Source organism: Xenopus laevis, chromosome 7L (genome assembly GCF_017654675.1).
Source record: "Xenopus laevis strain J_2021 chromosome 7L, Xenopus_laevis_v10.1, whole genome shotgun sequence".
NCBI classification, from domain to species: domain Eukaryota; kingdom Metazoa; phylum Chordata; class Amphibia; order Anura; family Pipidae; genus Xenopus; species Xenopus laevis.
Genome location: NC_054383.1, coordinates 40107980 through 40134399, shown reverse-complemented (window position 1 = coordinate 40134399; position 26420 = coordinate 40107980). Strand labels below are relative to the sequence as shown.

The window sequence follows — 26420 nt, the reverse complement described above, 5'->3', positions numbered from 1 at the left end:
GCAAGAAGGTGTTTTAGTAAAGCACACTTTAAAGCATTTCTTGGACTGCTGGCCTTAAAAAGAAGGAAAAGGTTTTATTGAGCCGTGTATCTTGAACCATCACTAATGGTTTTGGTCTAAACCTCCAAACATGTCTATGTCGAAATAAGCTTGGTCTTGTGGTCCAACAAAATCAGAGTGAGTCATCAGTCAACGACTGGATTTACATTCACTTTAAAGGGATACTGTCATGGGAAAACATGTTTTTTTCCAAACGCATCAGTTAATAGTGCTACTCCGGCAGAATTCTGCACTGAAATCCATTCCTCAAAAGAGCAAACAGATTTTTTTATATTCAATTTTGAAATCTGACATGGGGCTAGACATTTTGTCAATTTCCCAGCTGCCCCCAGTCATGTGACTTGTGCCTGCACTTTAGGAGAGAAATGCTTTCTGGCAGGCTGCTGTTTTTCCTTCTCAATGTAACTGAATGTGTCTCAGTGGGACATGGGTTTTTACTATTGAGTGTTATTCTTAGATCTACCAGGCAGCTGTTATCTTGTGTTAGGGAGCTGCTATCTGGTTACCTGTCATTGTTAGAAAAGTTTGCTTTGCTCTCACAATTCTCTTCTCTGCTTTCTCTACTTATACAATTAAAACAGTAGTCCAGCCAACAGTCTGACTCCCACAATGCCTTACATGTTCTGTAATTAACAGAACTGAGAAACAGAATAACAGAAGTGCGTAAAGGATTGTGGGGATTGTGGGGACTGGAGTCTTGATTTCAGCTACATTGGTTCTGGTTATCTGGATAACTTAGAAGAGATTGGCAAAGGACATATAAACTGTTTTCAGTTACAAATAAACTGTTTCATAATGCATAACAGAAAGTTGCTTAGATTTACATTTTCTACTATTATGCAAAAAATGTGTTTGGGTGGACACCCCTTTCAATGTGCACAGCATTCAAAACAATTGGCTTCCTAAACATTCATAAATGGAAACAACCATATTATAAATATACTTTATTGAATATAACTGTTGAAAGACAACTAATTCAAGCAACAAACACAATCTTCCTATAAGGTATTACTGACACGCAAGTAATGCAGCTGGGCTGAATTTCCAATGCTTGTGTCCCTAGCAAACTACTCTTCCCCACCACACACATACAAGATAAGCTCTGTAACTACCCCTTTCCAATCCTGTTTACAACGACCCCCTCCTACCATAGCACTAGGGACTGTTTCAATCTTTAGTCACCCAATATCTTGTCACCCTAGGCCCGGTTGGCCTCCCAATTTAATACACATTAGATGGCACACTTTAAGTCAATTCAGGGCTTTGCGGTTAGGTTTAGGAGTCTGATGAGGGCTGAATAAAGTACAGAGGGCATACTTTGTTTTACATTTTAGTATCATAGGGCTGCTGTACCAGCTGGCTTCTTTAGCATCCTTCTGACAGTTACACACAACTTCTGTGTTGCAGGTTTATTTTACCTACACTCTACAGATGGGAAGGCAAATGGTCATATTGCACATCCAACAGACTAATTTAACCTATGTAGAATCCTTAAAAGTGATATGTCTTTTGAATAGCATGTCATATAAGGTATTCTGAAAAAAACTGCTGCATGACTGCTTGCTTTTGTTAATAATTAAGGTATTTGGGATAATGTGGGAATAAAAATCTATTATAAAAAGTGCAAAACAACCCCCAAAACATTGTGTTAGTATATCTACAACATAAAATACAGTCGATGATTGGCACCACTCTCTAAAATAAATCACTCAGTCATCTGGCTTTGAAATGCATGTGTACCACTAACCTTATAGATAGACAAAGAGAGAAGACTTTGCACCATTATACAGTACATTGTTTACATTCTTCTGCCAAAAATCTAGTTTCAAATGCACATTTCGATATGTATTCACAAGCACTGAAAGTGTAGAGTATGTTTTGTGGATCACCGATACCAACTCCAACTTACAAATCATTTTGGGCAGCAGAATTTGCATGAATGTAAGAGAACGCAAGGCACTCTATATCCAGATATGTAAGTACAGTACTTAAAAGATCACATTTTTTTTACTTTCCCCTGTAAATGCACAATTATAACTATGCTTGATATGTTTCACCTTTTCTTTTTAAAAATGTGTAACTGACCCTGCATGCACTTTCAGCTTTTCCTAAAACTCCATTGTTCCGTGATTTGTGGTCAAAATATTGGAGTGTGGCCTAGCAGCCCAGGAGCTGTAGTGTCAGGGCCAAAAGAAAACTTGGAAGTAAAAAATTGTTGATTAAATGTATTTGAATAGCAGCAGCAAGGACTATTCATAGGCGCCACAGAGATATCATGAAACTATACCAGCATTTACAAGTATTCCTCTCTGCTGAGCACAATTCAGCAGGAAAATTTAGTATAGTGGCCTCTTTGAGAAGTATTGATTGCATCTTACCTTTTGCACTGTGATCCTCGTGTACTGTATGTAGACTATTTCCTGTACAATACAAATCATTATGGGAGTTACTCAAATATCTTCATTTTTTGTTTGGGGCAAATAACTCTATTTTGCATGCCTTACATCTTCAGAACTATTTCTTATGAATAACACAGATCATATAGAAGGATACAGAATGACCCCCTCCTGTTTGTCAAATGAACATTATTCTACTAGCAGCAGTAGACATTAAAGTTGTTAAGGCCAGAGGTGAAAGGACTTCATATAGAGGTTGCAGGAAAGGTCATTCGCTGAATTGAACCCAATGCTTAAATCTTTGAAACAGAAATTCTCCTGTTCGTTAACTGAGAAAGGGTTACTGCAAATGAATACACAGAAACTATTGGATAGGGAATACAGCACCATTAAAGTGTAGTACTGATGCTGCTTTATGACTGATGGGGACATGAGAAAGCACCATGTTTCAAGTTTTTCAAAGTCTTTGTCAGATTAAATAAGGCACCAGCTGGTTTGAGAACTGAGGTGAGATGTACAAAAGTATTTTCCTTTTTGGTACAAATCCAGTTGGTAGCACCCTTATCACAACTTAAAGTGCAATGACATTGCACTGTGAGGTAACAATTAATGGGCTCTACTGTCTTAATGCCCAGAAGTTTCAAAATTGCTTTATCTAGAAACATGTCATTGTATTATTTCATGACTGAAAAAGTGCTACGGCTAAATTGCGAAAGCCTTTTTCTTCTTGTAACTCTTCATTTTGAATGATGCTGCACAGCTCCTTAAAGAAACCCAATGTCAGTGTATGGACTCATGTAGCCACAGACGCGCTTTGAACACTAGATCTGGTCTTCAGATTTTCAGTACGTTCCCTAATTCGCCTTATTAAATCTGATGTTGCTACAGAACTGTCTCTACTTTGTTTGCTGGCCAAAGATTTATTAGGCTGCGAGTTTGGGTTATCCAAAAGAGTTTCAGACAACCGAGTCTTTCCTAAATCTGTAGCAGAAGTATTCCTTATTGATACAAATGCAGATGAATCCCTCATAGAAATTACAGTGTCATTTGCTGAGACTTCCTTTATTGTATGTTTGGATTCAAGTGAGGCATCCACAGGGTTGTCACCAGCTGAAACTTTATTCAACTTGGCAATGACTGTTGGTACCAAGGTTATAGGATGAATGGGTGTTGGCAGGATTGCTCCTTCCGGGGCCCTGAGTTCCAGCGCTGCATGCTCTGAACTTGGTATCAAACTGGTAGGGGTAATCTTTTTGCCACATGATTCACAACATAGCTTATTGTAGCCTGGTATGGAGCAGTAGCGTGCTAGGACCTCCATCTGGCAAAATATTGATTTGTCTCCTTGGCATGAATCCTCTAAGGGAAGAAATTTAAAAATAAAATAAAAAAGATTTAATTTTGTAAATCATTATCACATGCTTACTCCTTGAAACCCTTGAAACATACAGTACTTTATTTGTAATCAAAGCTGATTGTCCATTTTTACTGGTGTAGCATACCTACACACTTTACCAAATGTATTAGCTCCATAATCCATTAGCAACCTCTGCCAAGGTAATAAAATAGATTCATGTACAGAGATCTGATTGTGTGCATGTCCTGTTCATAAGCTGCTCAGTTTTCCATCACTAAGAATGGATAAGGCTTGCACTCTACTTTGAAGCCATTTGCAGTGGGGTTCCATGGCCTTGATTAGCAACCTAACCATTGGTATTTCCAGTTACTGCTCTATGATGTTTTTGTTTTTCCTGCTACTGGGGCAGCGGGCTACTCTCTCCCACTACCAGGAAGGGGAAGGGCTTGAACCTAAAACAGAAGCTTGCTTTCTCATTGCTTTGATTACTAAGGTACTGTAAATAGGTCTGTAGAGGGAGCTCTTGCTCCAAGAAACTCTGCTATACTCGTCAATAGAGATGAATGCATTGTGAAAACTCCAGTCAGCTATTTTCTTTGGGTCCACAATATGAGACACTATGGTTTTCCAAACAACGTTTTTTATGGTCACAAAAGCAAATTTTCAGTTTAGCACCTGCCATCCTAAAGGTGTTTTATTGAGTCACAGGCAGAGTGCTCCAGTCTTATGTAACTATGGGAGTCTGAGTGAAGGAGAAAAAAACAATGTAGGAAGAAAGCTAGAAATACACAGAATTAGAATTCTTTACCATGTTATCTACATATTATAACAGTGGTGGTGGGAAGGTGAACTTCACTTCACCCCAGAGAAGAATGTTAGAGGGGATTTCATCTTCTCTTTAAACCTATGCAGTGTGATTGTAGGAGGAAGGTTGTGATGATTGAGTTTGGTGGATTAAGGCATGCCAGAGTGGGCCAGGGGAGCTGAGTTGAATGGAGGGCATAATTTGGTGAGCCAAGGTGGTTCATCTTGAATTACTCTGAATAACACTCCCAGTAAATGTTTAACCTTAATTAATATTGGCCCTGGCTGTATGCAGTATTTTACCTGCTATGCCCATGAAATACCAGCCTGATGGCAATCATAGTAAGAAGGATGTTTATTTTCTGGAAAAAAAACAACTTATATTCACTCCGCTTTGGTTACCTAGTTGCTGGAAAAAAAATTGGCTGATTCAATAATTTGAGTCATGGACCTCAACACATGGGATTTCCATTAGCTCCGGTCAGATATTGATCTGGGAGGGTATAGTTTTAGCCCCATGCATAAGCCAGTAGGCTGCCAAATAGTCCAAGACTGCAGCCATTGTCTGTCTGTGTATGGGCACCGTTGCAGACATTCTTTAAAGACTACATAGTGATCTAAACTACTTTGTGTTTAGGACATACATGACAGAACTGGCGGTTGGCAATGTGCACTGTGAGCAAAAAAAGTGGCATTGCACTATGTTTTTTGCCCACAATGCACCTTAGGCACATCTCTTTATGTTGCCAGAAGGGAATGCATCTGGCAGTGCTGTATACTGGAGGAATGTCACTGGTGGAATGTTGGTGTCCTCTGGCATGCTTTTACCTTGGATGACATTCAGGACATGGAGCACCAGGGGATACAAGACTTAACATCCACTCAGGTCAGACATTAAGTGAAGTTATCCCTTGAACCTGTTGACACTGTTTTATCTGTCACAAGGTGCAGAGTGCAGCAAATTGGCAGTGGAGTAAGTGCTAAGTGTACATGCTCTAATTGGACCCTTTATAGCCTATATTAGAGCATTGAATTTGGCATACCGTACTTTAATCACTGGAGATGAGGCACAAGAGTGACTGATACATCTTTAGGTTTGTCAGGCCATCTCAACAAGAATATGCTTCATGCCATTGCATGCCCATGACAGCACAGTATCGCAACATTCATACAAACTCTTTATTTTCCATGCCACTGCACAATTGCACCTTCAGTCAAAAGAAATCTTTCTTGTTCAGGGTGTTTCAGGCTACTTACTTGTTGAGATCTTGCTGACAGGATTTCTTGGTACACTTTGTCCTAATACCAAGGGCATTTTTGATGTTATGGACTCCATACTTTCTGCATTGGGTGTTAGTCCTGGAGATTTTCCTGAAAATGAACAAGAAATTTAATTTTTTAAAGTGCAGTTGACACCATAAGTATGTATGAAATTAAAAGTAAGGTTTTTTTAGGTATATGGTGCAATTCGTTATCTCAAGTAGCAGGTTAGATAGATGTTGTTAATGTCTTTCTATTTGGTACCTTACAAGCTAAAGAAGAAAATACAATTGTGGGACATCGGCAGGTGGTAGAAATTGTAGCACCAAAGAATTGCAAAAATTAGAGTTGAGAAAAGAAAGGCAAAAGGCAAGTGATGGGAGCTGCAGTCCATCAACCACAGAAAATATAGGGAAGCAAATAGGCATGGTCAATAGCCATGGTAAAAAGGAAAAAAAATAGGAAGATATACAGTAGGAGGAGAGAGAGGACAAATGTATCTATTATTTGGTGCCACAACAATAAAGTTAGTTTTCTAGAATTCCTAAAACCCTGCTCCTTCAAGTCATGTTTAGCATTACCAGAGTTTCTTTGCTGAATATTCTCAAAAATCATAATTTCAATTACATTTCACAAGATAAAATCTAAAGATTATTTTTAGTTTGGAGAGTGACTGTGTGTTTGTGTAAACCTGGAAGTATATCATTGTGTATCTTACCAGTGCAGGCTGCTATCTTGCAAACCTGGATGGTTTCTGGCTTCTCTCCATCACACTGACCAAGGGCATTATCACTAGCTTTGCAAACAACCTGACGCTGTTGAATCCCCTCACCACAACTTGAGGAACACTGTGAAGGCCAACCAGATAACAGAGAAAGAGAGATTATTTTTTCCATTGTTTTGAATGGACAAAAACATTCACAGACAAACTCCTAACACATAGTTGATTCTCTATCAGGTTTGTTATATTTTTCCACTAGGTGCATCCTGTCTTATTTACAATAATAAAAGCAATTTGAAAACAGGGTTGGTAGCTTGGTAGAAAAAAATGTTAATGGAAACTAATGATATTGGAGGTAAATATATTTTAACTGTGAAAAAGAACTGTGAACTGTAGAAAAGGTGAATTGGCAACCATGAAGAATAAGAGAAATGTGGCTTAACTATAAAAAACAAAATAGAAATATGCTTAGGGTTGGAGATATAAATAACTGTAAATTGGGTATCTGTTGTCACATGATTTGAACCTGGGTCAGAGGCAGGCCTATGTAAGCTAGACTTTGACAGGGCAGCGTGGACTAGAGATACCAAGGGGAACGTCATTGTAAGCAAGTTATTTCTTGGTTCATCACTATCAGTCTTACTCAGGGGTGCTTCGCCAATGAGGCGAGTTGAGGCTTTCGTCTCAGGCGGCAACGCCCCACTAGAAACCAGGAGCGGCAAAAATGCCGTTCCTGGTACTTTAAGAGCCAAATTTCTGGTTTTCGTGAACCCCCTCAGGCGCAAAAAGGTAAGCACACGGGGAGGGGGGTGGTAGCAACTGCTGCTGCCTCAGGAGGCGGAGGGGCCAGGATTGCCTCTGGTCTAACTGTACATTAAGTTAATGTGTCTGAACTGATTTGTTGAATTCATTTAAAGGAAGGTCATTTTTCACCAACCTGTGACCAGGCTCCCGTCCTCCATTGTGCTGGACATGGTGTCCGATTACAGGGCCTTCTTGTTTCTGGGCGCTCAGCAGTGCAGTACTTAGTGTGGATGGTCCTGTTTGTGCCATTGTGCAAGTGCTGAATGCACTGCACCAGTCTGGCCTGCACGCCTAGTTTGCCACAAGATTTGCTGCAAGCTCCCCACTCCTCAGTCACCCACCTACAAAAAAACAAAGAAGGGGAAATCCAGATTTAACAATAAAATTGCTTTGTTTTCTAGTTTTAAAGCATAAAGTGGCAGTGGTGTATATGATGTGATACATAAAATCCTAACATTTATTATAAACTTATGATGTTGATGTTGAACTACATATTAATGTTCCATAAATTACAGTACTATTTGTGGCCTCCTACCCGGGCTGAGAGCATTCTTGTTGATTACATCGTCTACGTATTGGTTTTGGCTTTTTGGTGTTGTCACAGAGGTTACGGTGAACCATTCTGTTGTCTCCTTTACGCCGACAGCCATATTTTGTGTACTGAATGCCTAAAAATATATAATTAGGAGATTACTAGCCTTTAGCTAAAAGAAAAAGAAGCAGCTTCTAAAAAAATGTAAAGCACAAGCTCAATGGCTAGCTTCAGCATTTTTCTGTTGTTACTATCACTTACGGTATACCACTGGAACACATCCATTTAAAAAGACAATACATTTAAGAAGTAATTATAAGAAACTCTTACCTCCTCCACATGCCTTGGAGCACTGAGACCAACTTTTCAAAGCCCACTCATAAGAATCCATCTCCTCAAGCAGTACATTATTGTTACCAATCATTGGTAGAAGGTCTTCATGAATAATGTATTTATAGGTCAGGGTAGTTTTTTCTTCTTCCTCCTGTGGTACAACCTGCAGCACAATAATGTGAAATGATAACATGTCATACCAGAGCAGCAATAAAGAATTTTTTGTACCTTTATATATAAATGGGTGCTAGTCTTCATAAAATCAAGGGTAGAAGTGAGTCTCAGGTCTCTGGTACTAATATACCAAGTACTCTAACACAGTTAGCAAATGAAATATAATAAAAAGTTAATTCATGTGCCAGTTAACACTGGGAAATTAGAATGGGTTAAAGCATTAACATATGTGTTAAGTTGACCATGCACTGGGCAGCTTTCACTGTATACAACAGGTTGCAAAACAGCATGAACAGATGAACAATGTACAAGTGCATACATGAAAAAAATTAACTTTTTTTGTAAATTCAGAAATATTAAGTTTATGCAAGGGGCAGAAAAGTGAGTACATTTTGCAACACCAATTATATCAAACAGAAAAGTCTGCCTGCTGAAGGCATCTCGAGATCTTACCAAAACAACAATAGGTTCATGCAAAGGACCAATTGTTTTCACAGTTTCTTTGCCATCTTCAATGGTGTACTCCCAATCTAGGCCGAGTTCTATAAAGGTCTTTGATTTGCTTTCCATACCCTTCATATTGAGAATTGGATTCCCGCTAGCCTGGTTTTTAATAGCTACAAGAATAGAACAGAAATATGTTGAGATAAACCATAAAAGATTCATTTCACCAATCTGGCCTTTTATTTGTGCATTAACATTATTATTTGCTAGTACAGCTACAGGAGAATGTAATGCATGTTCTTTCTGCTGTATACATTTTGTCTGTACAGAACACATACACTAAATGCAGTGTTGCTCCTGTTCACATCATCCCTTCATCTACAACATTGTGCTCCCATTTGTCAGGCCCCACAACCAACATCTCTTATGAGAGGGATCAACATAATGGGACTTGTGAGGGATGCAAATGGAAGATATACAGAACAATGGATCTATGAAACAAGGCTAGAGTAAGATTCCATCTTTATAAAATAAGGTGTGATGCCTGCAACATGCACTGTATATTATATGCTTTTTTCTTAATATATAGAGTAGGAAAATGGTTTAGTGTACCTTTAAGACATTACGCTATTTTGAAAGAACATGGCCTTGTGTTGTAGCCATTGCTTATATTGTTCTGTTAAATTACAGTAATAATATATGGTCATACTATCAGTGTTTTAATTCAAATAATTGTATTCAAATTCATGCCCCATAAATGCATTATACCTTGTATAGGTATATACATTATATATCCTCCATAATTATTTCTAATCCATTTATATATTTTTTTTTCTTTGCTCTTACCAATATAGTTAGTGGAAGGCTCTGTTTCCTCTATTTGGATTTGTCTGGCACCTGCTGGAATCTCAAACATTTTTAGAATCCCAGCTGTAATGAGAACAAAAATGTCATTAAGACCACGTCTTGTTTCTTCAGTGCAGAGTGAGAATAAGCAGACACTGTCTAGTAATTCAGGGGGAAACCAGCCGCTCCCATACTCAGTGGTAGGGCTGACAGCATTGCTGACGCAACAAGGTATCTCTGTGACTGTTCAAGGGCTTCACTTTAATATACCGGTATAGGGCACCTGCACATAGATAAGGCAGCATTTTTTATCTATGTATAGATATCACAATCCACATCACATATATTTGTACAGAGAATACAGTAGTCCTTTAGTTGTGCAAAACTCCACCAAAGCTTCCAGTTCTGTTCAAAAATGCAAAGTGAATCCGTTCCTGTTAAAGGAAATGACTATATGTTGTGTTCCAACAAATTTCTTCAGTTAAAGTTATTTGACACAATAACACAAAATAACAAGACATAAGCAGTAACGCAGCAGATCCCAGAGTTTGCAGTGAGGTGCAATGTGTGAGGCACATTTTTAATCCCCTCAGTCCAGTAATAACTTTTGGTGTCCAGCTGCTGCCACTTTTCATGTCCAGTTGCTGGGGCTATATTCTATCTATCATACTGGATTTAGGAATGCCACAATGCTCTGATAGGTTAGATCAGTGTCTGAAATTTTCCATGCTGTGAGCAATTATCTGCAATTTCACGTTTGGTGGCCAGAAATACTATAAAACAATGACATCATGCACAGAGGTCTAATGAGGTCTTGCACATGCTATAGGCAATAAAAAAAACTGGACAACTGGAGCTAGATTGCTGTTATCTTTTGTATAATACAGCCTAATGGAGTAGTGTGACTCCCATAAATTGTGCATAATAAAGGGAGGACTAACTCATTAGGGGCTTTGGTGCATGGCACTGTGATCGGTGTAACAATAAAAATATGTACATGTCAATATCACTTTAAAGAGCCATCCCCAAGAGCTCAGTATAGATTTCAATATATTATGTTACACTGCACCTGTAAAAACAAAGTGTTTCAGAAATTCCGTTTTCTCGCAGCTGCTATATGGAAAATTAACATAAAATCTTTTTTATACTATCTAGGACTGATATCACGTAAAAATATATAGAACATTTTCCCTTCTTAATAGTACTGGTCCAGACAGGGGCAGACTGGTTTGTGTCAAAGAATTGTGAAAGATTTTGTTTGCCCTAAGAATAAGTAGAGATATTTATCATTAATAACAGTCTCAGTTATTCTGCTCTTTATCATACCTTGTTGTCTGACCCTACAGCATGCTTCTAGTGGTTATTTAAGCATTAGCCAGGAGTTGCTGAAAGCCTTCTGTGAATGTTAGAATGACAAGGGTTAATTTCCCTGCTACACACACTACTCTAGCACTAACAGCTGTCATGACACTGAAAAGCTTAAGAGAATATTATGCAACTAATCAGAGGCAATTGGTGTGTATATCAACTTACACTTTCTATTAAGAAATTGTTGAAGACATAAGAAATCAGTGTGGCAGTAGCAGTGTCCTGAGCCTACTCTGCTATTACTTGAGACTTAACATTTAACCTAGAATGCACAACATGTGTTAAACATCTGAAGCTGCCCAAGTTACATACCGAGAATGGCTTATGAACAGTGTCGGACTGGGACACCAGGGGCCCACCCAAAAACCTTAGACCAGGGGCCCACCATAAAACCTTAGACCAGGGGTCCACTCTCAGTACTAATATTCTTCATCTCCTCAATCAACCTCTAATCTCCTAGTCTGTTTTCTTTATTCTATAATCAATTATGCCATCTATTAAGCCTCTTTGTTCTTATAGAAATAGGGAATGAATATGAAATAGACCAAAGTTTAGCAGCATGAGGGCCCACTGACACTTGGGCCCACCGGGAGTTTTCCTGGTATCCCGGTGGGCCAGTCCGACCCTGCCTCTGTTGCATCACAGACTAACAGCTAGCACTTCAGAGCAAACATTAGGCAATAATAGTGTAGTAGTAGTAATATGGATTAGAAAATAGGGCTTAATTAGGAAATGTGGACTATGCTCTTGCACATAATTGACTATAGAAACTGGATACTCGGGATCAACGGCCATATTTACTGTACTGTAAAAAAACAGTGGGTGAGCTTCAACCTGTAGAGTATTCCATTAAAGTGGATATTGTAGGAGTAAAACTCAGTTTCCTTCCCAGAAATTGCAAATGAGGAGAGGGCCTAGGCTGATTAGTTCCTATATGGGTGAAAAGGACCTGTAGTTGGCATCTGACCAGCAGCTACACAGCCTATATGGTATTGCAAATTAAAATTATTGATTGGAGGCATTCTTTTACAGTGACGATGAAAGACAGGGAAGTCACCCAACTGTAACACACCTCCTAATGGCACTAGGATTGTTGTACTCGCTCCTGATGGCGCGAGTAGGTGGTGTCAATGTGGCCTTATTGTGGGAAGTGAGCAGGCTGACAATGGGAAGCCCACAATATCAATAAAGATCTCCTAACAGAATCATAGGCATCAAGTGCTTGCCGAACAACTCTCGCTGTCTCTTTCTATGCAATCCTGGCTTTGAGCCCATAGCCACAAAGCCACATTAATGGAAAATAATCCCTAGGATGACAGAAGATTCAGCCAATTGCTGTGTGCAAGAAAATATAGGTTCCCTAATGTTAATATTCAATGAAAAAAATGCCATAATATAAAATTAAAAGACAATAATAATGTGATTCTCTTACCAGTCTGTTTTGGAGATTTTACTAGTGTTCCTTTAACTGTCCGACAATGGGAGTTATCTCCACTGCAAACTCCACACTTATCGTCTTCTTTAAGGGAGCCTATTTCCTTGTCACATCCAATGTGCTACAGTTTGGGGGGAAAAGATTACAAGGTCAGAAGCTAGTTATCCAAGACATTGTACAGGAATCTTTTATTAGCAAGGTTTTCATCATTTATATTGACTGGGCAAGCAGACACATATAATGCACTACTTCTTACCATGTTCACAAAAAGTCTTACGTACTTATGCATCTTCTAGAGTGGATTAAACTGTTTACTTCTGCATAGCCATTTGTTTAGAGATACTGCCAGATCCAGACTGTAATTCAAAATAGGCCCTGACCTTTTACATATACAGAGGCCCAATAAATAGTGGCTGTCTATGGCATCTTACAGCATCTTACAGCAGCTGCCCTGGCATTTACCAGAACCTAGATATCCAGCCCAGGCCTAGATAATCCTACTTTTAATGTAAAAACAGTGCTTTTCACTACAACATGGAAGGGTAACTGTTCTCCAGCATATCATACAGTTACATTCAAGTGGGCTGCAATAAATTTTAAGTCCTGACAGTCACAGTATGTGTGAGTAAAGGGAGGCTGTGAAAATCCTGCCACATCCTCTGTGTTGATTTTGTGCAGAGAGCAGGCAGAGTTCCATCTCTGGGAACTGACAGGAAGGAAGGCCTAAGAGGAAGTGCTGGAGGAGAAGCCCCAGAGTGAAAGGTGCTGTAAGGTCCTAGATATTATTGTGTGTGTGTAATGTCAGTAGGGAACCCCAGTGGCAGAAAAGCGTGGTCTGTTTGGGTGCGGAAGAAATGGAAGTCCTTAACAGGACTCTGAAGAACAAAGTGTGCTCTTTTCAGTGCATGGAAAGCCAAAGGGTGTAAGCGTTGCCACCTTTTTCCCGTCGGTAACCAGGTGGAGGTGCAGGACAATAACATAACATGGCAAGGTCATAACGTTGTGGGTTGTGACATTGTGATGCTCAGAGGGCGCGCCAGCAGGTGGAGCTATGACGTGATGATCGGCGATTGGCTGATCGCTGCGCCAATGTTAGAAAATCCTGCCCGGTTTTCCAAATTAGGGAAATTCCCCTGGTGGGGAAAGGTGGCAACTGAAAAGAGCACGCTTTGTTCTTCAGAGTCCTGTTAAGGACTTAATTTGCTTCCGGCAGTGGCGGAACTACCGGGGGAGCAGGGGGTGTGATTGGAGCAGGGGGTGTGATTGGACCAGGGCCCGCACCCCCTCAGGGCCCCCCGGCAGCTTGTACACCGTTGCAGCCGGCAAAAAAATTGCGTACTACCCAGCTAGTTATGTTACTGCCTTCCGCACCCAAACAGACTACGATTTTCTGCCACTGGGGTTCCCTACTGAAATTACACACACACAATAATATCTGAGAACCTACAGCACCTTTCACTCTGGGGCATCTCCGCCAGCACTTCCTCTTAGGCCTTCCTTCCTGTCAGCTCACAGAGGTGGAGACAGCCCTCCCGAAAAACCGGGCTGTTCGGGTCAAAACCAGACAGGTGGCAGGTAGGAAATCCTAGTCAGAACAAACTGCCGCATAAGTGTGTCAGAGACCAAACTATCTGCTTTATTAAGTGAAGTTGCTCCTGGCTGGCTTACTTTATATATGCATATTATTTAAAGTTACAGTGTCCTGCAAATAAACCTATTAACCCTATCTCCATTTGATTACATCAGAAAAGTTCCCAGGGCAGGGTATGCCAGCCCAGTCTGTCCTGACCCTGGGTGGAGACACGCTAGTTTATAGTTTACCTGCTCTCCCATATAGCAGAGACAAAGGATCTCTGTAGCACCATAAAGAAGGCAATGACTACAGGATTTCCTTCAGAAGCAGAATAGGGCTACACAAGCAAGCTCTAGATGTCATCAGTAAATGCAATTATGAATTTTAAATGCACAGGGAGAAGGTGTGTTTCTTTATACAAACACTGCATAAAGCTGCTAATGAACTGAGACACTGTCTGCCAGGTATGTAAACATATAGATTAGACTGCAAAACACAAATAATTCAACTGTTCTGTAGCCAAGGAGAAAGAAGGCCCTGTGGTCTTAAAAAAAACCTTTACTTTGCTGAAAATGAATACCATATGTTTGTCAATAAATATGCAGAGGCCTCAAAGGGGTTGTAAAATTTGAAGCAAAAGTGATCTCTAGTGCTCTCTCTCCCACACCCGACATTTGATTTAACAAAGGATTGTTGCTGTTTGCCTTGCTCTAAATATGTTTTCTTCAAATAAGCAATCAAATTATCCATCATACTGTTTGGAGACACTCTCTGATATAACTACTTGGTGGTTAAGTAGAACCTAAGATGTTTCTTCCTAAGCATTAGAGTGCCTCTGTATCTCACACCATGCATGCACTATTTTTTGATTATTGCATGGTGGTGGCAGTTTCTATCACAATATTATGGGGAACCTAAACCCCAAAATGTTAGCTGATTGTTGTCAAACTTCCCAGTCAAAAACAGTTATATTCTGTGTTGCACTGACCCAATAGTTTTTCACATAAATTGATCACTGTAACAGGTAAACTGAGCAGACATTGACTTATATATATATTAACTCCTGGTTGTTTAATTTTTTTTCTACACAGAGACAAAGCCCTCATATTTACTGTAGACGTTGACTGTATGGACAGTGCCTATGCCAATATTAATTATTAGAACTTGTAAATGTTTTAGACCACACACCCTTTTTGCCACGGTTAAGCCCAATTATTCCATGACTGCATTAGACATTATAAATAGGACCATTTTAGAGCAGAGTTGTTTTGCAGTTTGCCTACAGCTAACACATACAGTAATGCTTATTTCCAAGGCTTAGAGCTTGTATCAGTTTTAAACAAATTTCTCTATGACAGTATTCCAAAATAAGTAAAAAGAACTTTGCAGATAAAATACACTTTTTGTTGTTGGTTTTTCATTTGTTTCATGCAAACTCTTACCACGCAATCTCCTCTGGCACAGACACTGTAAGGGTCCTTGTAGCTGCATCTTGTGCCATCATGAACCACTTGATTCATAAATACCACATCTCCTGTTTCCTTAGACTGGCATATAAGTTCACACTTTTGGGCATCTGACATGAAAAACAAGATTATACACATAGAATAATTAGAAATTAAGAAAGTGTCAAACAAAGGATGATAAACTGTATATGTTTAGCTGTATATCCAGTGCTGATGTGTCAAACACACTTGTCACAAATTTTGCTGACTTGCAAACTGAGTAATATTTATATATAATCAAGCAAATGCTGGTGTCATTATCTATATGTTAAACTTAAACAAATCAATTGAAAATGGCCCAGTGTTTTTAATTTGATTTCATTGCTAAAACACAGAGAGCAGGGCCAAGTATTACTTCCACTCAAGCACCCCACAAGCTCATACCCTGCCCACTAGAACTCACAAAATATTATAAAATGTGCACAAAAATATGTTTAATGAAAAAGAAAAGTGAAAGTGACAATTAACAGAAGGGGAAAAGATAAAAAAAAGCTGGATGCAGTGTAGGAATGGTAAAATGGGTGAAAATGGAGAAAGAACAGAGAACAAACGAAGCAGTAAAAAAGAGGAAAAAGACAGTATCCCTTGGGAAAATGTAAAAAAAAGTTGTAAATGAAAATACATTCTGACAAATAAGAACACTAAATCACATGTAATATCCAGTTTTTCCACTTCAAGTTTTACTTGCACATTTTAAGGCCTGCTTAAAAGTTGCATTACTCATATTTTTTCTGTTAACTTTTATTATATCTTTTACAGGGAAACCTCAATTTTACATCCGCTGATTTTAAGTTTCCCCTCATTTTACACGGATTTCTTTGTGATTTATTGTGTGCCCCCTTTTGTCTATATGGATGTGGGAAGTAACAACATAGATAGATTAGAAGTCATGACTAAAGGTGGGGAATGTAACTGGAAAGTGGAGCAACGGAAAGTAAGAGAGGAGCAAGGGATAACAATTAGTATATAAATTGGAAATAGGTGGCCCTGTGTATAGTTAAAGAACAAGGTAACAGAAGAGTAGCAGTCACTTGGAGGAAGTAAGAATTAAAGGTCATAAAAACAAATATTAAGGGGTACTCTTGAATTCCATTTCCCTTTGTGCCAAACAGTGGTAGTTTTTATTGTATGTGCCAAACAGTGGTAGTTTTTATTGTATGGGTGCTGGTCTACTGTCTGCCACAATTTGGAGGATGAATTGGCCTAAAACTGTCCTGAAGTGGCAGTGATAGTATTATACATCCCATGCATCATATGCCTGTAACTGTCTATACTTGTGAATCTCTCAGCATTTAACTCTTTTTCAATTCACTCTCATTCATATTTAAATTAAATAACTTTTACAAATACATTTTCTTAGTTGGAATCTCAAAAAAGTTACCGTCATGATGCTCGTAAGGCAGCCACATGTGCTTGGTATTCTGATGAGTGTAATATGAATTACGTTGAGAGCACTGCTGGGCGCGAAAGTCTTCAAATGGGCCCCGACATTCTTCGTTATTGCACATTTGATATTCGTAGGCTGAACCAGGGCAATCCCGTCCTCCATATGATGGCCTATATAATCCATCAAAAATTCAGAAACAGTCATAACCAAACTAAATCTCTAGATATGTATCACACACACACAAATATGCATTAAGTTTAATAGGACTTTCTTAGTTTAGAGTGGAGACTTGTTTTTGTCTTAAATCTGCTATACCTGCATTAAGCAACTCTTTCATTTTATACATGTTGCTGTATTGAACCAAGGATAAAATAAGTTGAATAAATAAAAGGCTTACCTTATCCATTGTAAGCTCAGTAAGTTTAATGAAAGATGAATAATAATGTGAGGAAATGGGGAAATATGGGTTAAGTGCATGTAAATGTTGGCTATTTATAAATGTTCAAGAGTATAAAGATATTAGTTCAATTGGGCTATATAGTCTTCCTTGTGTGAGATTCCAATATGCAATGCAGTTTGCTGCTATATGTCAATAAAGCAGTACTCTGGAAGTCATTTATAATCATGTAACTTCAGGTTGTGGTAAATAAAGGTCAAGCTGGGATTTAAATAGGGAGGCGGTTGTTGTAATAAAAGATTATTTTCAAGCAAGCCATACTCCTCAAAGTACCAGATCTTAGTCAGCCACATTATTTAGAAAAACTGGGCTTAACCAATCATTCGGCCCCCCTGAACAATAAATGCATCATGTAGGCGGCCTATGTAGATCTGTTGGCTGATGACTCTCTTCGAGGCCTAATGCAATCCTCAGCTAGTGGGTAATTTACATGCAGCCCAACTGATGTTTGAACAAACCCTAGAAGGTATTGATTGGGAAGGGGTTTCATTTTGAGCCAAACATTGGTGAACGGAATGCTCTCAAGTGTGACCAAATCAACAGCCCAAATCTGCCACTGTATGGTCATCACGATTCTTTTACTTACATTAAACAGCAAAACATGTACCATGCAAAAGAAACACCATGCTGTCATTAAAAATGTTTAATTGTCATCTCTAAATTTAAAACCCTCTTTTGATTCTACTTCTTACATCTCTTGTCCCCTCTTATTTTGTTTTTCCTTCTCTCCTTGTTTTTGCATTCTTCTTCCCTTAACCAGGTGGATAATTAATTGCACATTATATAAACACAATGGGGGAAATGTAACAAATTCGCGAATAAAAATTCGCCTTTTGCAATGTAATATTTTTTTAGGCTTTTATTGCACTGCGAATCTTAATTGCGCATTGCGAACCTTTAACACCATTTCTGCAGTTTTGTGAAAAAAAGCTTTGCAAGGAAGTCATTGAGGTTTTTAATCAGTCAAAAATGGCACAAACATGATCACTAATGTTGGCAAGCGTCTTTGCGAAAGTTTTCACTAACGCAGCATATTACATTCCCCCTAATGTCCATTACCCTGCTTTAGGCATCTATCTTTAGGAATCATATACATCACAATTTTTGACAGCAAGCATGTATAAATAACTGTTAGAGCACAAAAATCTGTTTATCATCTATAAAACTATGCAAAATGTTACTGGGAAACCTGAAATTACATCTGTGTTTATCCAGAATAACTGTAGAAATCATGACTTCTCCATGGTACTGAATCAAATACATGGGGAGCTGTGTAACAACAAAAGCAAACCTGGTCCTGGTCCAAAAGACCTTCAGCTTTTTGATAGAATATTGGAAGCAAATATCTGGTGAGATGTTGTTACAAGCAGGGCCATGTTTGCTATATAGGTACTCCAGGGCCTGGGTGGTCCACAGTCTATTTTTCAAGACGAACCTTAGCTTAGAGGTCCTGGAAAATATTTATGAAAATATTTATGTCATATTCAGGAGAATTCCTGTATTATTGTAGTGTGTTTGCTTATATGCTGATGTGCTTCATGCATGCTCCTGCCTGCCTTCTTTGTTCTCCAGCATTAAATTAGAAAGCTTATTGTAGTCAGCCTCTTAGAGTTAAACCACTTGTGACCATTAATCAGCAAGGAGTGAATATTCTTTGTCTTAAAGTCTAACAAGGGGGTCGTGTATTGAAGGTCTAGTATTGCATAGAAATCTATCAGGTACTTTTTACTGTTCAACTGACATTTGATTGGTTGCAATGGGTTTATAGCACTGGGCAAACTTTGCATATCATATTATATTATATTAAAAGATGTATGATGCTGATAAAGCAGAATATTTATGAGTCTAATGCTAACTTGAGCAACTCAGAGAGCTGCAAAGGATAGCTGTGGGCAATAATAACATTTGTCTTCAATAAATCCAAACCTCTGAAGAATTATTATTTTGCTGAATGCCCTGTGCCAAGTCTGTATTTATGTAATACTAAAATATGTAGGGGGCGGGGGAACAGCTGTGGTTCTGCTGAGTGGAAGGTTGAATATTTGTTTACATTTTTTTGAGGTCAGAATCTGTAGTATTACTCAAAAGTGTGAGGGACACAAGTCATAGATCTGGTCAGTTCAGCTCCAGCACACCCCACCAATACAGCAAGCCATGCACTGGTCCATTAATGTTGTGGTGCACATTTTGCTTATGTTTGCCTTACACGTCTTGGGTAAAGGCACTGACAGTTGGCAAATTAACTGTCCAGAACTTGTTGGCCCAGCAACAGTCCATAACAAATAAAAGCCTGGAATATAACCGACACAAAACCCCATGGTATGAAGAATTGGGGACACATGGTACTGTACGTCTAAAAAAAATACAGCACCTTTCAAGCAGAAAGAGTAAATATACCAAGGCCTAACAATACTTAGCAAACCGTTAATCATCTTGAACTATGGATCTGGAACAAGTTCTGCTATTTGCTTGTATTACTTGATGTGGAATGTTGGCTACATATCTGCTTGGTTCACCTGCTGGAGTGTTTGTTAGAGACAACCTCAAATATTGCAAACTATACCTCATCTTAGAATTTGTATTAAAATTAACCATCAGCATCAAGGGCAAAGATATGTGTTACGGTAAAAGGAAAACTTCACCTTCTAGTCTGGGTAAGGAGTGAAAAATACGTAGGAAAGAAAGAAGGGTACAAAAATATATTTGTCATATGGTCCATATGTTGGTAGAACTTGAGTGCCATTTGCCTAATATTTGACATATTGCTATAAATGAATGATACATTTTGCAATACACCCTTTCAGATCAGATTACATTTAAAAAAATGTGTAACTTTACCTGCTTTAAATCCCACATGTCCCTGTTTTGGAAAGCCCAAACTTAGAAAAAAGTGGTGCTTAGACAAAAGTGGGTGGACTGGGGGTATGACTGGGTGTAACTAGTTGGGGGTGGTGAAGATTGCCTGCAATACATTTTTAATAAAAGAAAATGTCTAAACGTTGTGTGTATATTTGCCTAACTTTGTACCACAATAACTGCCATGACTGCACATGTAATCAAAGTGGGGTGTGTATACTGTATACACATTGATAAAGATACAAAAATACTAATTTGTGTCACACTATAACACAGTCACACTTAACTGAAAATGTCTAGTCAAATATACTGTTTTTCTGGGGACTATTTATTCTGGATGCATATATTACACCATAGCAAATTCTGTATGTGTGGGACAATGTGGTGCATCATTTTTGAGACACAGGAAAATAGGTAGTTTCCATTTGAAATATGAGAGCATAACTTATAACCACTGACTTCTATTTCTGAGACTACTGTAGGGATCCATAGGGTTAATATGCCCCTATGGCTTTAAATCCCTACACTTCCCGATCTCCCTAGTTGCTGGGAAGATGCCCATGTAGCTAGCTGTAATCTACATATACCAGTTAATTGGCCAAGAGGTGTTGTGACCACATCCTGTCACACTTTGGTGTAGTGAGTAAGAAGGGGTGGAGCTTCCTCTTTGGCTTCTGGTAGCTGATCCAGCTGGATGTTTCCAGGGAGCCTTGTTATACCAAGGCCCAGTAAAGCCATTTTGCCTAGAGGGCCCTGAACCTCTAGTGTGGAAGTTGGGGAGCAGGAACCCCGTGAATGAGGCTAGTGAGTGGCAGGAATATAATTGTCTAGGAGAGTAAGACAGTGAGGGAAGATAGAAAGAAGGTGTAGTAGGGAGCAGCTTCCCAGTCTATAAGATTTGCCTACAGTGAAGGGACCACAGTGGATAGGGTGACAGGCTTTAGGTTTTCCTCCCTGACCACTCCACGTGTGCCTAGAGGGAAGTTGTATTGCCTTGACTACAGCCTCAGGGAATGCACCTGCATCTACCTCTGATATACTGTCTGAGCTGTGTGACTATATATTCTGCAAATGCCTCTGTACTGATGTAAGTAACCTATGGATCATTTGTCTCTGACAAATACAAGTTTGTTCTGTTTGACTGCAAGAACCTCCTGGCGCCCATTTCTTTATTGCTTAAAGTACAGTAGCCTGTGGGAGTTGTAGTTGCACTACATTACACCAACTTCAATACTCATTTTTGTGAAGGCCCTGCCTTAAGTGTTAGAGTCCAGTGTAACCCATGCTCTAGTCTACTAGCTGGTGATTAACCCCATTGGCCTGCATAGTCCAAAAATGTGTTACACGAGGATGGCGATTTAATTAAACAAACTGACCTAATCATCATCATCATATTTGATTCTGTTTCACATTTGAGAATTGGGCCTTGATAATGGTCCAAACAGAGTTAGAATTACTTAATAAGAATTAGGGCTACCAAGGAGAAGATTTCATATGTACTACAGGTATTGGACCTGTTATCCAGAATGCTTGGGACCTTGGGCTTTCTGGATAACGGATCTTTCCGTGATATGGATCTTCATACCTTAGGTCTAATAGAGAAACCTGTCAATATTTAATAAACCCAATAGGCTTGTTTTTCTTCCAATAAGGATTAATTATATTTAATTTGAATCAAGTACAAGGTACTGTTTTACTATTAGAGAAAAAAAAGGAAATCATTTTTAAAAATTTAGATTAATTGGATAAAATGCAGACAATCTTTCCTTAGTTCAGAGCTTTCTGGGTTACATGTTTCCGGATAATGGATCCCATACCTGTATTAGCAATAACTCTGTACTCCAAGTACACTAGGTAAGGGACTTCAGAAGATGAATAACAGAGAAACCGGAAAATGTAGAAACTATGTGAGTTACCAGCATATGTAATATATTGGACAGTACCAATTTCATGAATCTATATCAGTTAAAGAGACACTTACTCTGGGTTATTGCATTGTCTGCTACGGGAACGCACTCCACCTCCACAGGTTCGAGAGCAAGATCCAAACCTTGACCATGAGCTCCAGCCTCCATCCTGACTGTAAGACTGCTCTGGTGTCTTCCAAATGCAATACCCTTTAAAGCACCACTTTAAATGAAAAAAATTTATTAAATTGTAGATTCAAATTCATTATCTAAATTGTTACATTGGTAACAGCATAAACATGGCTATACATGGGCCATTTACTCATATTATCCTCATACAAACCAAATGATTGAATACTAAATACTTTGGCCACACTCATTTTCTGGCAATATGTCTACCAACCAACCAATGAGATCATATGGGAGGCAAGAAGAAGGTGCAGCTTCCCCATTTCTTTTTGGACAGTGGCAGAGAATTTTCAAATTAACAATCTCTGCACTACATGGATTGGACAAAGTTTGGTTGTAATAATTCACCAAGGGTCTAATCTAAAGGGGCATAGTCTTTATGTAAGGAACAGTAATACCAAAAAATGTTGCTGTACCCGGGGTAGCAGCTAAGCTGGGGGGAGGAGGGAGGGGGTTCTATGTAGGATAGGGGGGTAGCGTTTTTTTAACTTTAGGGTTGAATTCTCCTTTAAAGGAGAATTCAACCCTAAAGTTAAAAAAACCCTCCCTCCTCCCCCCAGCCTAGCTGCTACCCCGAGTAAATGCCCCAAAGTCTTTATTTACCCCTCAGTGCAGATTCTGTCCAGCGGAGTTCACGGCAACCATCTTCTTCTCTTCTGTAATCTTCTGAATGAGACCGGCATAGCGGTGCATACGCAGTTGGAGCAATTTTCTGTTTTGTGACAACTGCGCATGCGCCAAAACTCCCGAAAATTGGCAAAGCGCCGGTCTCATTTAGAAGATTACTGAAGCGGCTAAAGATGTTGCCCGTGAACTTCACTGGACAGAATCTGCATGGAGGGGTAAGTAAATAGTTAGGGGCATTTGCCCGGGGAAGCAGCTAGGCTGGGGGGGGGGAGGGAGGGTGTGTATGTAGGGTAGGGGGGTAGGGTTTTTTTAACTTTAGGGTTTAGTTCTCCTTTCAGAGAATAAAACTGGCTTACTTTAAGCCACCAGGCCAATTTTAATGACTGATCATGAAAGCATGCAAACATTTGCACCAATAATAAAGGTGATACATGACCCAAAAAGAACCATGCCATATGTAATGTTATTGCATATAAGCTTAGCTTAACAGCTCTCTGGTGCTCAATTAATGGAATACTACTATTGACCAAAAGTTTCTTCCTTGTTCCAGAACTTGATAAAAACTGAGCTCATTTAAGTAATACAAAATGTTGCACCTTTCCTGGGGAGCATTCTGTCCCATCAAGTGGAGGGCCCTTCTTCGTTTTGCAGAAATAAGGATTATCTGGGTGGCTGCACCACAACTGCTTGCAAGGGTCAAAAGTCCTGAACTGTAAGAAAAATAACATTCATCTTAAAAAGATACATAAACAGCTCTTATCGTACAATAGGTAAATTGTTGTTTGACTTAACAGAGTTTGGACAAAGCCCAAATATTAGACCAAATGTATTTTTGGCAGATGACAGAATAACTTAAAGGAAACCCAAAACAAAAACGTAAAGACGAAATGCTGCACATTATGTTTTGTACCTAAAGTAAAGATTTGTGCCTCTAAAGAGGCCCCCAGTAGCTACCCATCTTCCTTTCTGCTGATTAACAACCTATGCTCTGTGCTGTGGTCACTTACCTGAGCTTAGGGACCGACTGTGATACTGTGATTGAATATAAATGTTAAATTTAAGGCTGATTAGTGATTAATTCATATTCTCATTACATAACAGCTAAAAAACAGTGTAATTTGCAATATTCAGCCTGGTAGCATCACCTTATTTTCTGCTTGATGATTTGTTGTGCCCCCTAAGCTTAGTTTCTCAATACCTGCCTAGAGCCCACTGAGCATGAGCATGTCACTGACACTCCTAACCAAATCCAAGATGGTGAGCTCCTTTGACAACTATGAAGGCCCGGATCATTACTAGTATAAAGATGGTGAACCTGGCACTGAAACTGGCTGGTGCAGTAAGTTCAGTATTTAAAATATGGTATTTGTAGCCATATTCATTTTTTAAAGTTTATTGCTCCTTTAACATCTACAGTAGATGGCTTAACAAAGGCTTGGCTTTCATTACTCACAGCAGTGCACATCTTGTAGCCCACACCGAAATCGAATCTACATTGCTCATCCATTGAATAATTGATTCCTGGAAGTTCTGGTAATTTGGGCCATTTGTGATCGAAGGGGTCATCCAGAAGGCAGTCATATGAGCTGCAAAATAAAGGGGTATCCTTAAGTTAATAATAGACTTGCCATTCATCTAACACAAAATATAACTAAAAGAAAGCTATATGTGTTAGTCATATACGATGAAGTGAATAAAATAATACATGTTTTGGAGATTTCCCATTTCTTCCCTGATGTTTTATAGCAATGGAAAGGTGTTTTTAGTACCTACCAAGTAATTAAATCTTTGTTTTCCTATGGGGGTTTTAAAAATGTCCTGATCTGTTACAGTCATTAAAAATGCTGAAGAAAATTCCCTTGCCTGTCGAATTACTGCAAAGACAATAAGAAACACGTGCGCTATTTGCATATATAGTTACAGGTTAATTTCTGCCTGCACACAAGTCTTCATTTCAGGGGAGTTATTTAGAATGGCCATTTATTAACCTGCAAAATAACTTATTCTTAAATCATACAGTTTTTATTAAGAATCAATGCCTACTTGCCTACAGTGTATTCTCCCTTCAACCTCAACATGTCTACAACCTCTGAAGTGGCTACATAGGCTGGACAAGCACATTTCCCTAACAAGTCCGGGGGATTTTATAGACATTTTATAAAATATAATTCATGTAAATAATGCCTCAAGGGAATTCATCATTACTCAAACATTGCTTGGGAGGCCACAACACTTAAGAGAACCCAACACTTATAGTTAAAAAGGAATTTCCCAGTATATCTTTCAAGGTTAATTTTAATATTACACAGACCAGTGTCCAGAAGGTTTGGCAGAGAAAAGAAAGAATCCCCATACCCTCCAGTCATGGCTTCTATTGTTATTTGTTTATTAGGCCTGCATGTACATTACATGTACATAATTCAGGTATTATTAAATGACACAGAGTGTTGAATGAATATTGACCAACATAGTACTCAAAACCCTGTTGATTGCACATTGAACATTTTCCAAATCTCTGAATTTTTGGAGCTACCCAAAAGTATTAACCTGACTTCCTAAGGAGTATGCCGGACAGCTGGACTCATAAATGCTACCACAGCTGAACTGGCAGTGACCGGACCTCCAGTGCTCCTTACCCACAGAGGACTGAATGTTTGGGGGCCTTATAGGGATCCTGTCATCGGAAAACATATTTTTTTCAAAACGCATCAGTTAATAGTGCTACTCCAGCAGAATTTTGCACTGAAATCCATTTCTCAAAAGAGCAAACAGATTTTTTTATATTAAATTTTGAAATCTGACATGGGACTAGACATTTTGTCAATTTCCCAGCTGCCCCTGGTCATGTGACTTGTGCCTGCACTTTAGGAGAGAAATGCTTTCTGGCAGGCTGCTGTTTTTCCTTCTCAATGTAACTGAATGTGTCTCAGTGGGACATGGGTTTTTACTATTGAGTGTTGTTCTTAGATCTACCAGGCAGCTGTTATCTTGTGTTAGGGAGCTGTTATCTGGCTACCTTCCCATTGTTCTTTTGTTTGGCTGCTGGGGGGGAAAAGGGAGGGGGGTGATATCACTCCAACTTGCAGTACAGCAGTAAAGAGTGATTGAAGTTTATCAAAGCACAAGTCACATGACTTGGGGCAGCTGGGAAATTGACAATATGTCTAGCCCCATGTCAGATTTCAAAATTGAATATAAAAAAATCTGTTTGCTCTTTTGAGAAATTGATTTCAGTGCAGAATTCTGCAGGAGCAGCACTATTAACTGATTCATTTTGAAAAAAAAATTTTTTTCCCATGACAGTATCCCTTTAAGCTTGAAAATATATGTTTTATGGGAAAAACTGGTATAATCGGAAATTTACAACGATTAGGTAAATATTCTG

At 39.0% G+C, this 26420-nt stretch overlaps 1 protein-coding gene across 2 annotated transcripts in view; it reads right to left on the bottom strand.

Moving 5' to 3' along the window:
- Positions 1–467: 467 nt before the first annotated feature.
- The window catches only part of adamts14.L (ADAM metallopeptidase with thrombospondin type 1 motif 14 L homeolog), an 82256-nt gene continuing 56303 nt past the window's right edge, over positions 468–26420 (bottom strand). For both annotated transcript variants that reach the window (XM_018225401.2, XM_018225402.2), the window contains exons 9-22: positions 24489–24621; positions 23632–23745; positions 22294–22442; positions 16994–17169; positions 15550–15683; positions 12532–12655; positions 9732–9815; positions 8895–9058; positions 8265–8430; positions 7938–8070; positions 7536–7743; positions 6596–6725; positions 5875–5988; positions 468–3815 (exon numbers count right to left, since the gene is read on the bottom strand). In XM_018225401.2, coding sequence (XP_018080890.1) covers positions 3250–3815; positions 5875–5988; positions 6596–6725; positions 7536–7743; positions 7938–8070; positions 8265–8430; positions 8895–9058; positions 9732–9815; positions 12532–12655; positions 15550–15683; positions 16994–17169; positions 22294–22442; positions 23632–23745; positions 24489–24621 — 2395 coding nt within the window. In that variant the 3' untranslated portion in view covers positions 468–3249. The remainder of the gene's footprint in view (positions 3816–5874; positions 5989–6595; positions 6726–7535; positions 7744–7937; positions 8071–8264; positions 8431–8894; positions 9059–9731; positions 9816–12531; positions 12656–15549; positions 15684–16993; positions 17170–22293; positions 22443–23631; positions 23746–24488; positions 24622–26420) is intronic.